This window comes from Cryptotermes secundus, unplaced genomic scaffold (assembly GCF_002891405.2).
Source record: "Cryptotermes secundus unplaced genomic scaffold, Csec_1.0 scaffold821, whole genome shotgun sequence".
In the NCBI taxonomy this organism is placed as follows: domain Eukaryota; kingdom Metazoa; phylum Arthropoda; class Insecta; order Blattodea; family Kalotermitidae; genus Cryptotermes; species Cryptotermes secundus.
In genome coordinates this window covers 409,260-424,856 of record NW_019734976.1, presented here as the reverse complement: position 1 = coordinate 424,856, position 15,597 = coordinate 409,260, and the positions used below count along the sequence as shown (strand labels likewise).

General features: G+C 38.2%; 1 protein-coding gene across 1 annotated transcript in view; it reads right to left on the bottom strand.

Annotated features, from left to right (window-relative positions):
• Positions 1-1,120: 1,120 nt before the first annotated feature.
• Positions 1,121-15,597, bottom strand: part of LOC111869153 (protein unc-80 homolog) — a gene marked incomplete in the record, with an annotated part of 381,072 nt that continues 366,595 nt past the window's right edge. The window contains 3 exon segments of the mRNA XM_033753297.1: positions 1,121-1,881; positions 3,096-3,416; positions 5,144-5,298. Of these exon segments, the coding sequence (XP_033609188.1) occupies positions 1,546-1,881; positions 3,096-3,416; positions 5,144-5,298 (812 nt within the window).

The following is a 15,597-nucleotide window of genomic DNA, read 5'->3' as shown; positions in this document are numbered from 1 at the left end:
AATTTCCAAAGAGTAACTCTCCCATTTCTTAAAAGTAGGGGGGGGCGTGAATATGATGCAATTATGATGAATGGAATAAATCAAACTGGAGGATAAATAGCTTTGCCCATTCCTCAGAACTTGTGATAGGAGGAAACACCAAAATTCATTTTCTGTTTATGTGCATGATCTTATAAAGATCACACAGGATATGTTGACTGTAGCATAGTTAGGTTTCCTTAATTCTGTTAAAGTATTTTAATATGGAGACCGCTTCCATGATCTAGTGGTCAGAGTTCCTGGCTAGAGATGCAGAGGTCCTGGGTTAGATTGCGGTGCTACCGGATTTTCTGAGAAGTAGTGGGTCTGGAATGGGGCCCACTCAGCCTCATGAGGATAATTGTGGGGCTATTTCAAGGAAATTGCAGCTGCGGTCTAGAAAACCAAGATTAACAGCCATGGGGATTCATTGCGCTGACCACACGACACCCTCTATCCACTAAAGTTGACACTAACTTCGCTGACAAGCGGTGGTTGCTTGGTCAGTATAGTTCACTTGCTGACTAAAGCCACAGATTATTTGAATATGGAACACTGTGATGTGAGATTTTGGGTTTATGCTGATTTAATTCAGCTAATATTCACATATGCAGAGGAAACTAAATAAAATAGGGTAAGATAGGCAGTCAGTACATTTAGAGAAAAGGAGAAATTAGTCTAACACTTTGATTGTGAAAGCTCAAAGGAAGGGACCATTTGGGAGGCCTAGACATAGATGGGAGCATAATATTACTACCTTTGCGGAGCTGAAACCTTTCTTGAGAAGCTGGCAGCTATGCAGCTAGTGGTCTCCTCCTTTCTGGCTCTCCCACCAATATCATATGCATTCCTCTCTTCACCCATTTGTGTTACATGCCCTGACTATATCATCCTCCTTGACTTGATCATTCTAATTACACTTGGCAAAGAATACTAGTTATGAAGCTCCTCATCATGCGGTTTTCTCCAACCTTTTGTCACTTCATCTCTCTTCGGTCCAAATATTCTTCTCAGCACCCAGTTCTCAAACATCCTATGTCTAAGTTGCTTCATTAATGTCAGAGATAAAGTTTCACACCCATTCAGAACCACAAATCCAAAATTACAGTTTTATATATCCTAATTTTTACGTTTTTAGACAGCAGCCAAGAAGACAAAAGGTTCTGGATTGAATGGTTGCAAGCATTACAGAAATTCAAACTCCTCTTAATTTCCTCCTGAATCAAATTTTGAATTGTTACTGTCATTCCCAAACATTTGAATGGTGCCATATTTTCAAAGGATGGGGGCATAATATAAAAATGAATCTGAGAGTCACAGCATAGTGGAAGGGATGAGTGGATTTGGGTACTCGTGAAGGAATTCAATGGCAGGTTTAGGTAAAAACACTGACCAACCATTGGGTTTTATAAGAGCAGGGAATATCTAGACCAACTGTTCAAGAAGACACTGCACCATATAGGTAGGTAGTTAGGTAGTTAATTAGGTAGTTCATTAGTCTGTCAGTTGGTAGGTTTGATTCAACATTTAGATAAGTGTGTCTTCATCTTGAGTCTCAAATACCATGAAGAGAGAATGCAATGATGAAGAACGTGGGACAGAATGTTCAAGCAATGCCAAGTCTTCCCCACTGTTGATGGAAGAATCTGGAGAGCTGCCCTCTGCAGCCATTTGGTTGGTAGTGGCACTGCTGGTTGAAGGCAGATCATGAGCATCAGGAGATGCAAGTGGTGGTTCATGGGAAGACTCATTATTAATGGCTGTTGCAGCAACAATACCAGTGGGTGTAGGAGGACATTCCAGGGCCATCATCAGCAGACTATATGACTCCTTGTACCCTGAAGTACTTGATGTTTGTGAGACCTGCAGACCAGCCATAATTCTTAATAAAAAATATTGTTTCACATCCAATTCCAAATAATCAAACAAATTTGGTGAAAATAAAATAAAGACAATCAAAATACTTAAATTAAAAATATTCTGATCATAATACTGTAAACTCCCAATTATCCATCATATGTGGGGAATGGGGTGTATGAATACAAGTATCTGCCAGCTGCATAAAGATAAATCACAGAGAAACCCATTTTCATATGATTTTTCCTTTTTTACATTCTTTTAATATTCAATATTTTGTTTCAAATTAAAAACAGCATATATTCACCTTAGTTTACTCATGGGAGTCAATTTAGGGGGGTCAGAGAATTTGTGGATGAAAGACTTTGCATACAGTGCAATGAAATCACAAACTCAACTTGCCTCTACTGTAATCACCCATCCTAGTGCCCTAATGACATTCATGTGGGGATGGATAATGGACAGCACTGTTAGTGGTAGCTGGGAGAACTACAAAATGGCCAGTGAACATCTGAGCATTGCAACTTAGTTTTTGAAAGATATTTTGATTGAGAATTTTGAATCCTTGGATACCAGATAACCAGGAGTTATTTACTGTACAGTATTAGATTTGATGCTTCCACAGCAGTGATTATTATGATTATGGTCCACTATAATGACATTCCATTTAGCCTCTTGGTTAGGTGTCAGTGTTTCTGAGGAATGTACCACCACACCTTCAGTGTGAGGAAGTGAGCTAACGAGAAATCAGAACAAAACAGAAAGAACCCTTTCAGGTCACTGGCTTCCAATGGCTCACTCACAGCCCCAGTTCAGACGATCCCTTCCCTGTCTACTGTACCTCCAAGCTTTGCTCACTTCTTCTGTCTGAATATAGAGACAGTGCATTCCTCCAAAATACCAGACTACACAGCCTCACAACATAAAAGACTGTAGTCTTAAATTGCATGACACTCTGCAGACTTCTCAGGTTTATATAACCTGATCCTTAATATTATGAAGAACTCAATAATGTCCAATAAAGCAAACTTCCATAGTTCTGGACTTTTGAATAAAAAGAAGGTCTAAGAACTGGAGACAGTCATGAAATACATCATAATACTTTTCAGTCATGATGCAGCAAGTCATACATGAGATTTGAGAATGAGCAGTATGACAGCAACAAGCACTGCAGAAGAGTGCCATGATAGAGTTCAAACACATACACAAAGCATACCAACCTCATCCCACGATACATCAGCAGTAGAGGAACGTGCATTCTCTGAAGAGCGTGACTGGTGGACAGATAATCGCTGTGCATGTAACACAGCTGCATTAGGAAGCTGCTGGCTTGTGGTAGCTCCTGTGGTGATTGGTAGAGCAGAGGACTTTCTTGGTGGAATGTCAACTGCTGATGTCTGTTGTTTCTGCTCTTGTTGCTGTGAAAAAAGTTTATGTTCGTGTTGGAGCTGGAGCTGCTGCTGCTTTGAAAATTTCTCTTGCTGTTGCTGTTGCCCATCTTCTGGTGATGTTTCAGATGGTTCAACCTTGGCATGGGATACCTGCAAGTAACGTCTTAATTTTGGTGGTCTAGTGTCAAATGTGAGTAAATATGTAAACTGCGACAAAAGACACCAATAGATAATTCAAATTAATCCTGTGATTGGTGTTCATGGATTTGGTTTGTTGGCTTGGTTTGTTCCACTTAATTTCCAATCTGTTTCTATCTTACTTTCAATTATTTCCCACTGACAAATCCCTGATCTCAGGTGTGTGTGTATGTGTATGTGTACGCAGTGTGACAATAAAGTTCCTGAACTGACGCTACTATAGTAATTTCGTACTAATGCCATCTATCGGGGATGAATGGGACTAGTTACAGAGAACGTTTGTGGAATGAGGGATTCCTGTGTTATCCCATCCACCCTACTCCCCTGATTTATCGTCAGCTGACTTTTTTTTTATTTCCTAAATTATAAACTGCTATGAAAGTAACAGGATTAGAGACTGTTTCATGGATCCAACAGTCTGTGAGAGAACTGAAGGCAATACAAGAAGAAGTGTTTTCTTGGGGATTTAAGACATTGTATGACTGATGTAAACATCCTGAAGTGGATGGGGACTTACTGAGTAGCGCTTTTTTTACTTTTGTGTGTTTTTTATGGCCCAAGTTCATGAACTTGTCATACTGCATATACAGGGGGGTCCAAAAAAAATTTATTCACTCTATGATAGTCAATATCTTTCGAACAAAATGACATGTAGTTACAATTCTTGTGCGGTAGTGTAGTATCATGTTTTCTCAACAGATGGCGAAAGTCACATGAGTCATGCGAGTGTCGTGCCACGTGTGAGCAGGAGACAGCAGTAACAATGGCTGAAAGGTTGTTCTTTGAGCAACGCAAGGCTGTCTTGAAGTGGTACTGGAAGTATGAAAACATTAAAGAGGTACGACAGTGGCAGAATGAGTTTGGAACTCAGCCACCGATATGTCAAACAATTGCCCGTATTCTGGATAAACTTGAAGCAGACGGTACTTTTCATGATGTGCATAAGCAAAGATCTGGGCAACCATGGATAGTAACAAGTCCACCTTCCAGTGCTGTGGTGTTGTAACACTTTACATGATCACCACTAAAATCCGTGAATCAGTGTGCACGCAGAAGTGGGGTGAGCTGATCAAGCATACAGGAAATTCTGAAGGCTCCAAAGTGGGCGTACTTGGATGACACTATACCTGGACGATGGACAGGTCGTAGAGGTGCTACTGAGTACCCATGACAGTCTCCAGACCTAACACCTCTCGACTTCTACCTATGGGGAACCTTGAAGGTTGACCTACATGTCATTTTGTTCCAAAGATATTGACTATCAAAGAGTGAGTATATTTTTTTGGACCCCTCTGTATATGTATATAGCTATAGCCTTACTGACACAGGATTGTCCAGCGTTTGAGGTTAGATCTCTCTACCAGATCCAACAGAGCAGGTGTCTCCCACCCTTTCACCTAAGGATGGAAACTAGGACCAGTTTCCAAAACCTTGCATTCTTTAGTATATCAGACAATGGGCAAAGTCCAAAACCCTAGTAATCCTGAATGTTATAAAGCATCATCAGAACTCTTAAAATCTACAGGTAAAATTACAGTTTCATATATTTTAAGGGATGTGATGAACTTTTCTTACAGATTATGAACTGAACTGCTGAAACTATTTTGACCTCACTTTCATCATGAATATGATTTTACTTGCTTCTGTTTCTTCCAAGCATCTGAGTTTTATTTTCATACCTCAATATGGCTTCTTCTACTCTTCCGAAGCCTAAATGTCTTCCTGCTTTGTGCTTTAGAACGTTGGAGACGGGGTTTGTTGGGACGTCCACTCAATTCACCAGAACTTTCATCTGCTGGGCTACCAGGGCTCAAAGGAGTGGTTGATGTTTCACCTAGGCATGTACATACATCCATCAGGAGCGTCATTATGAAGAACATTATTACTGTGTTACATCAAATGCTAGGAAACTATAATGCATTACCCTTTTCGCTGTTCAAATGAGGTGTTAACAAGTCATTGACACTGCCATAGGATAGAGAGTCTGTAAGTCAAATCATTCCGCATAAAATTGAGATAAATGCTAACTTACAATTACAGGAACTAATTTCATGCAAATTTTAATACTTACTTATGGAGCTGAGTCCTTCTTGAGGAGAAGCCAAATCTGCAGCTACTCAAGAATCTCCCAGGATTTTATGGAACCTGAAGGTTTATTACCATGTTCACAAGAGCCCTCCACTGGTCCCTATCCAGAGCCAGATCAATCCAATCCATACCATCCCATCCTATCTGTCTAAGATCCATTATAACCTTTAACGTCCGAAGTGCCCCGATCGGCCCTGTGATGATTATGGTCGTCATGGCCAAAGTACCCCAATTTGGCCAGTCGGGCATTTAAACACCGCTAGTGGAAGCGCATGCACATGCCACTAGAAGAAGCGATTGCACAGTCCTAAATATTTATTTTTAAATGTAGTAATTACCAGACAGACTTGAGTAAAACCCTAATAGAGGAATTAAAATGATACCTAAGTGAACAACAACAAAAAAACTATACATATGAGTTATGCCCAAACTCATTCATGAGCCAGTACTTTTATAGCAGATTCTGCATATTAATGTGTTAAAAATATATAGTAAAATTCGATGTACATACCTTTTTTGTTATTATCTATTTGATGTATTGTGACATGTTGCGCAATGGAGGACAACCCCTCCCCCCAGCAGTGACGTGGTGGGTGAGTCAGCGCTCTGTCCCCCACCCCCTCTACACTGTGACATGGCACGCAACGCCACTGTCGACAAGGCGCCAGCCAACAGCGGTACCGATTACGTAACAGGCAAGCGCTGAGACTATATAAGTGAACCACACTGCCTACAAGTAGAGTTGTAATGTAGCCGCCGCCAAAGTTAGTTCTCAAGCCAGCAGCCTACAAGTTGAGTTGAAATGTGGCCATCGCCGAGTTCAGTTGTCGTAGTTAGTTAAAAGTGTATTATCGGCCGAAGAAAGTTCTCCAGTCAGCAGTGTACAAGTTAAAAGAGTATCAGCTGCCGAAGTGAGTTCTCAAGGCAGCAGCCTACGAGTTGAGTTGACATATATAGCAGCAGTCGCGGTAAGAAGAACCGAACGCGTGGTTACAAGATTTTATGTGACAGTGTGCGATAACTAAGAATTCAGCGAGTGGAAGACTTATTGTGTGCTTTCAAGACTTTGTGTGTGCTGTAGTACAGTTATATTTGGAGTGTGTAATTCAGAGAGACATGTATAGCTCCCACATTATTAATACGTGAAGACTCTTGAAGACAGAATGAACAGATTATTGTGAATAGGGTTATAGATTGTGAAACCCCGTAACTTTGTTATAATTAACTGTAGCCATTACTTGTAGGTTGTTGAATAAACCAATTAACAATCTCTACGGCGTCTTCAGTAATGAAACACGTTACAGTATATATAGGCTGAAGTGCAATTACAGTGTTTGAATTCACTACGAATGCACAGAAAAAAAATCACACTCTGTATCTCAGCCATAATGCAACTGTCTGTTCATGACCATAAAGAGGGAAATAATCTCTTGCAACTACAACGTAAGGTCTTAGCACTGAAGAAGGGACCCCCCTAGCTTTTTCATGAATAGCCATTCTTTCAGTCTTCTGTTCTTTAGTCAGAAGATTCGAAAATCTGAGGAGTGTAACAAAAGATGTGAAACTTGCCAGTGGAAGACCAAATGATTTTATTGCTTCCATCTGTTTTATGACCCCTGAGAGTGCTAAAATATGTCAAGTGTTACAAGCAGGATTGATTTTATAATGCAGAACTCTGTGAAGAACTGGGAAACCATTTTTACAGTACGTATCAAAATGAAAAGAAAAAGATTGAAAATAGTATATAATTCTTTGTATAAAAATTTGCAAATCTTATGTTATAATATGCAACCCTGTGTTCTTTGCTGATACAAACAAAGTTAATTCCATCCATTTATCATAAAAATTGTGTTACATACAGCATTTTTAAACACAATGCTTAAAATTGTAGGAAGGGAAATTTAAATGCAGAGCAGCAACTGGCATTTAAAGGCACACCAGCAGTGGGCATTTAAATAAACTCCGGCCAGCTCAAGTTTACCACCATTTCAAAAGTCTGGCGTTTTAAGGTTAATACTGTCCACCCACATGCAAATTTGAATAACACATTTTAATTTTTTATGAGCTCAACTGATTTAAACCAATTTAAATTAATAGCTCTTGCCTTAACGAGAATTGCTGTTCAACTATTGAGAGTCATGAGGAGAATAAGAAAGCGAAGTAGTATGGTTGGTGGAGAAGGAATGAAAGGGAGATGGGAAAAATATGTTTCATTTATGTGATTTCAGCCTCTGTGACTTATTTTCAGAACTGCTACATACACTGAGGAGTGCCTGTATTAGGTTAGGTTAGGTTAGAGTAGAACATTTCTCAATTCAGTAAAACTTCTACAATAAAAAGGTGGCCTTAAAATTCTGCCTAGGCAGAGCCAAGTTTCATCAAAAAAATTTTAATACCATTTTAAATATGCATAATATCATGAACCCATCTAGGCTTAACCTCTCTTTCCTTGCATTTCCTGCCACAGATGACTACAATTTATTTGACCTTAATACCAGAAAAACAGGTGGTACATGATGATTTCCAGAACCTCTCTCTCTGATGACTATGATAATGATAAATACCTATCTAGATCGATGTACAAATGATGATGATATATTTCATTATGTATGCAGTCATCAAATTGTACATCATTTTGCAAACACATTTGTCAGGCTTGACCTCAAATTCTTGTACAACATGTGAAAATTGCATATCCGTATGATCTGCCACATGAAACCCAAATTGGGTTGCAAATATTCAGATCTCTGTTTCCATGGGAATGCAGGGAAATGGTAGAAAAGCAGTACCTTCTATTCCACTAATAAGTTGTTAATTATTACAGGATCAGTTGTACATTGCAGATTTGCTATTTGCAAATGATTTGTTTGTATCCTCATTTATATGTAACAGCCTACAGAAGATAATACACCAAGTACTAAGAAGAATGCAATATGAACAAGTAAAATAGCAATGCCTAAAAGAAGGTAACAGAAAAATTAACCAGTTTGGTATACTTTTAGAAAATACAGGAGTCTGGAAAAATCAAAGGCATTATTGAAGGAAAAAGTAAAGAGGCATTAGTATCTCTCAATAAATCACTGACTGGAACTCCTGATGTAAGAGGCTAGATATTAGAAGACAGGTATGAAATACAGTGTGAGTATACGATTATGTTTGGTGTACGCAATGTGAACCAGACAAAGTAAGGAAGGACGCAGATGAAGTCCAAGGTACATGTTTCAAGAAACTGAAAGGATTAGCATGATTTGCAGTGAACGGTATGGCACAAATGGAACTATGAAGTGACAGAAGGAGGGGGACAACAGTATGGTACGCTGCAATATACTGGCAACGAATTGTATGTATGGACACTCAAGACAGTGTAAGACTGCATTATGGATGGCAAAAAGGTAATGTGTAAGTCAAAATCTGGACTGCTTACTGTAAAGCAGAACACCCAGATCTTTTACATATGTGATATATAAAACTAAAACATTTCCAATACAGTAATTAAAATCAACACTACTGGGGTGATCATTTTAATGAAGTCATGAAAGTTTGAATAATTTAACCTTTATGGGATGGGCCATTTAAATTCTGGTAGTGGCAGCGTNACGGATTTAATTTAAATGTCCGCCATTGTAGAGTAATGAAATTGTAATCATGTTACTCAAAATGCTGTTATTTCTACAATTTTTGTGATAAACGAACGAAATAAACGCCACTTTTTTCTAGAAAGTATATAGAATCAGATACTGTAATTTACAGATTTTAGAATCTGTAAAAATTGTTACATCGATTCAAAAAAAAAATTTCCCCAATTTTGAGCGTCTGTCTACAAAAATGCATAAAGCTTCTGCACAAAACCTTTCTGCAGTATAAATGCATGCTGCTGACTCACGGTCTGACTATCTGTTATCTGGAGGAGAGAGAATGTTTGTTTTCATTGCACATTCTCCAGTCAGTGGGCTTCTTGTATACATGAGTGTGGGCAGTTCTTATCCCTTTTATTATTATTTGTCCTTATGAAACTGTGTCTGTATATACACATTGTCCGACTATCCACACAGTTACTTCTTGGAATATTCCCCTCAATGCCCCTTGCGTCCTCGTCCCTTCATAACCGACTGTACCCCATTCTGAATGGTGTGATTTACGAGTGGCCTCTCAATTTCGGCTTGTTCCATGCGAAATGGGGCCATGGTGCATAGTTGAAATTGTGATGTTTTATAAGCGTTACGAATACAGGAGACCACTTGCCATCACTGGCTTACTTCCTGTTAATACGAGACAGATGTTGTGTGTGTGCGCTTTGCGTGGAAAACAGAGTTACATATGGACAAAGTGCATGAATTGCGATGTCGGACTCTGCATTCAGTTATATGATGCAGGAGGGAAGACAGTCTACTTATATAGTGGGTGTCCAAAAATAGTGTAAGTAGAACAAGAATTTCTATCTTAAAATTAGATTTTAAAACACTGTGCATACGCGTGGACTGCGCATACCCATACGGTGTCTTTCGGCCACTCGGCTTTACTTTAAAGGTCCCCATACGGTGTCCTTCAGCTCATAAAGGTTAACAAAGAATAATGCTAAAGAGATGAAATTCAGAAACAACAAAACCTATTGCTTGCATTGCTTGCATTGTGTCATCTGTCGGCAGCAAGTGATATTATGAATGCATGTGTGCTTTGCAAGTTATAAACAAACATGACATTCAATGCACAGGGGTGCATATTTATGGTGGAATGTTAAGCCAACCAACATGTTTGTTGTGGACAAAAGCTATACTACTCTGAGATGAGTGGTACAACCATCAGTAAAATTAATGTCTTACCATACCCAGTCCTTCTTCCTCTCTGCACTTCCAGCCTGCAGTTGTCAGCATGTGATTATCACAGATCAACAGTGCCTTACAAGCCAGAGGCAATCAATAGTTAAGATACCTCAAAATAAAGTCACTTGTAATCAGTCGGGGTATGTAAACTCTAAGAATACTCATCTGTGATTTATGGGATATTCCTATGCAACAGATGAAAGTCAACATCCTGTAAAAACAGAAGTGTTATGGGCAATAACTTGCTGCAGACCCCATCTAATTCATGGGCACCATACTGAAGTGGAAACTGTTAAAGCATTGTTTCAACAAAATGGGGGAAAAACACACACTTCACAGGCATTTATGGCTGAGTTATCCAACTTGTTCAGAGAATGTCTAGGTTTGAAAGGACCATGCCCCCTGGTCATCAGATTTGTCACCATTGGATTTCTTTGAGGGGTTGCATCAAATATAATGTCTATGACATCAATCCATGCATTATGGATGAATTTAAAACCAATATATTCCAAGCTACTGCCAGCAGGCAGTGTCTATGAACATGATCTGTCATGCATGCAACATGCTGGTGGTTATTTTTGTGACAAGGTAAATAATGTCAGGCAATAAAGAATGTTACTTCAACAGTACATGTCCCTGGCACTATTTTACACAACCTTGTTCAAATTTTCATGGCTTCTTAATTAAGATGGTCACTGTTATTAATCTTATGAGTAAAAGGAGTAACATTAGTTTTCTGAAAATTGAGGTTCATATAATTTTGAAATACCAGTTCTGCACTGATAATTATCAGTTTTTTAAACATTTTATATATATTCCACTGACTTCATTACTTCATGAACTCTCAAATCATCAGCAAATAATAACAAAAATGTATAAGAATGAATTTTGGTATATATATATAAGTATTAAAACAAAACAAACAAAAGTATTATAAGTGTGTGTATTTATATATTATTTAATATATCAAAGATATTCTTCCATCTTAACTGATAAAATTGGAATCTTACATTCATTATACCAGCTCCTTGAAGACCCACAGAAAAACTGGAGATATAAAAGGAAGAATAAAACTACCTGCTCCCTGGCAGTGTCAGATGACGCTATGGTTGAATTTTCCACGTCCACAGAATGGCCACCAAATTATTCAAATAAATCTATTACATCACTCTATCAGGAACACACTTAAAGAATTAGTGTACAAAAGCCAGGAAGTACTTAAAATGAAGTTCCTGCAGCAACAATTTGAGAGTGTGTTATAATACAAGATAATATTCAATTGGCCACCAGCAAACACAAAATTAGGCTCAGGCTGTGGTCCAAGAAAGCAGTTATACTGCACATAAATTCCATTGCAGAAACTGTGATTAGCTTATGAATGCTTGCTTTGACATTCAAAGTGGAAGTATATTTTTCTGTGTTTGTACAGAACAACCATTTGAATAGGCCCAAATCTTTCTGCGTACATATTCAAATACGTTCTTTGTAACTTACTGAGTAATATTCAATTCTGTAAGGCAGTTAATGTTTATTATTTTTTAAAATGATTTATGCCACCAAATGAATAAACATACACTTCTGCGTGTGTCTATGGGGTCATTTGTGCTTGCACAGACTTGTGTGCAGTGGTGGTGGGGGGCATAAATATAGGTTTCTTTGCTACTGTATGTTTCCCAGTTTATTTCCATCAGAAGCAAATAAGGACTTTTTAAATTAAAGAAAAAATCTCCCCTGCATTCAGACATACCATGAATGTGAATAGTTAATGAGCTATTACAGCAGACAGCATTTGATTTGTTTCCCTAGATAGAGAATGTCCAAAATTAATAAAACAGGTAAATAAACTGAATCATTTCACTCCCAATGGAGATACCTGCTCTACTTAAGGTGAAAATATCAAAACACCAAATATTTTGTCATGTCAGTAGGTCTAAACATGTGTGCAGCACAAATCCAATATTTTTCTCTCTCCAGATGTTTCTTAACATCTCCAGACAATTATCCATTACTCCATCAATGATCCTACAGTGCAGATCATGCAGGTCATTGACTATGATCTGGTATACGACATCTTCCGAGGTATCCCCACAGAAATTTGGTTCAAAAGAGGCAGTTGGGCAATGGAATGGGGCCACCTTGATCAATCCATCTTCCTCCCAACTTATCATCTAGGGATTCAGTGACAAGTGTCCATAAATGTGGTGAGGCCCCATCTTGTTGGAAGTCATATCCATCAGGTACCTGCAGGACAGCACAGCCCTCTAACATATCAAGTTAGGCAGGACCTGAAACTCTTGCATCATAGAAGAAGAGTGGTCTGATTAATCTTGTACTGGTTAATCCGCACCACACATTCAATTTCACATAATCCAATTCATGTTCCCTCACACGATGATTCTGAGATCCTCAATTCAAGAATTATGGTGGTTAATTTTAATTGAGATGTCAAATGTGGCCTTGAAACTGAGGCACACCCTGCTGAGATACTAATCATCGTCATTCATCCAAGAGAATATTTGCAGTGAAGTGGTAGCAGCACAGCAAGTCACATTCCTGTAACTGCTGAAGCAACTGCAATTTTTACGCCTTACATATTAGCTGCTTCTGCACTTCACCATGGAGCACTGAACAAGGAACTTTGTGGCTTGCTTGCCAAATTGATCTCCACAGACTTCATTGGCATGGTTCAAGAATTTTGACTTGTTCAGATGTCATCCATGGTCTAGCGCCTTCACCTTGTTACTCTAAACCCTCATGTTGTAAAAAAATGATGGTGCTAATTAACAACTGTCTATTTGATGGATCACAGCCACACTCCTGACCTGACAAAGCTGGTGCTGAACAGTCACAAGATACTTAAATTCTACCAGCAGTAACAGAACTCCACTTTCTCTAATTGTGTGAGTAAAACTAATGTGCATGAACCAACCCATAGCTATTAGCAGTGTTACAATTGTAGCAAGCACAACATGTAGTGAGTTTTCACACTTTTCATAGCAAACTATTTACTTTTATTTCACCAATAGTGAAGTTATCCTGTTTCTTTATTAGCTGTGACATTTCATATACTGTGTAGTTCATATACACTTTCCTTTTCAGCATGCCTCACAATAAGAGTCATGAGAATTTAAATCAGACACAGAGGCCACAGTCTTCAACTTATATGACTTGGTTGCCAAAGACATCATCTAATGCATCCACAGAACTCTTTGCAGTATATGCAATTACATTAACTAGCACAAAATGGCCCTACAATATTTCTTCACCAATCAGTTCATCACAGAATGATGACAATCAATCTCATGTAAAATTCGGAATTTACTGTTTCAAGAAAAAACAGGGCCTCATTAACCTCCATGCACTGATTCCATGTCAAGCACTAACTTCGAACTCCATTAATAGATGTTATTTTGGCTTATTGTGTCACCACTTGAAGTGAATCACACCTCATTAGAATAATATGTAAGTTCAGGGTGAAGAAGTCCATTCAATATTGTTTCCTGAACCACTCACACTGCAGCAATTCAGTAGCTTCGTGAACTAGAATGACATCTGTTGGAATGCATCTGCCTATCAGTGACCACCAAGAGCAACTAAATGACATCATGCAACTATTAAGAAGCCAATGAAGCATGTGTGCCAAAGAATGCAAAAATCTTGATCCCTGTGTAGAAATAGCCAAGAAAGCCCCGTGTTGATCAAGAACATGGCACAATATATATATATATATATTAATCTACAATAGGTATGGATAAAAGCCATTTCTTGTAGCTTTTATATGGGTATGTTGCAGAGAATGATTTCCCTTCACCATCTTCCCCACAAGGTCAAGTCCTTGCAAAACATGTTTCTGACATCCATGGTATAATTCAAGAATATACTTGTCGTGTTAAGCGAGGAATTATTATATTATATTTTACAAATCTTAAGTAAAAGGTTAATCATTTTTGTGTATATGAAGAAGAATAAATATACCAATACCCATTCAAGTGAATCATAGTTTTAGAATAAAAATACTTACTGAAAAAAAAAATCCTCCTTAGAGCAAAGCCTTTAAAAATTATGGAAATCATAACTGACTTATTCAGTTCTGGATGAGAATATCTAAACACAGACTCAGTAAATATATGGTATATTTTAAAATTTCCCTTGTAAGGTAACTATGTATATGTATTATACACAAGTTAACTGCACTTCTGTCTATTGCACCAATCTTAACCAGAAACACTTTCATTCAGCACACACCATGCCAACTTCCAACATTTCATACAAATATTATGCTTCTGGACATTATCCATCATCCCATTTTTATTTAAAGCACAATGTTTCAGAGACTGGATTATGGAATATCAAGATACACAAACCTGACATCTCCCTTAGACCAAAAGTCAAGATACACAATCCTGACATCCCCTTAGAAAAATAGTTACTTCTATTGACTCTCCCTGTTATGCCCTAGCAGATTTTCTTCACAAGATCCTGAGCTCTCTTGCTGGCAATACAGACTTTTTCATGAAGAACTAAGAACACTTCATAAAATGAATACAATCAACTTTCAAAATGAAGACTACCTGGCAAGTTATGATGTCAGTCAATTCAAAAACATACCAGAAGGATTTGAACACCAAAATCAGACATGACTTGATATTTAATGAATACCCATACAATTCATTGACTGTGTAATGAAGGCACTGAGAAGCAACAGTCTGTCTTCAGATGCAATATACCAGGGCACTGTCATTATCACATATGTTAAAGGTACCTCCGAGAAATTCGGATGTACTTGAAGCAGTTTCAATGTCACGACCATTTTCAAAACAAAATGTACCCTCTTTGAGATGTTGATGAAAAATGGACCTGTTAAAGACGTCCTACAAGTGAAGCAGTGTGTGTACAATATCCCATGTTATTGTACCAAATGTTATACTGGTGAAACAAGTACACATTTAGAAGTATGCATTAAGGAGCACAAATATAACCTGACACAACGTCTGCTCAAAAAATCAAAATTAGCCCAATATGCGTATGAAGAAGGTCACAAAATATGTTGGGAAGAAGTGAAGGTTTTCCAGACTGAACCAAACACAACACACACGAAATACAAGGAATCCTCCAACATCTATCTGATAGACTAACCAATTAGTCAACATAGCTTGGACATCTCTGCCAAACTGGACTCCCATTATCACAGCAGAAGAAAAAAAGACCAACAAATACACAACTCT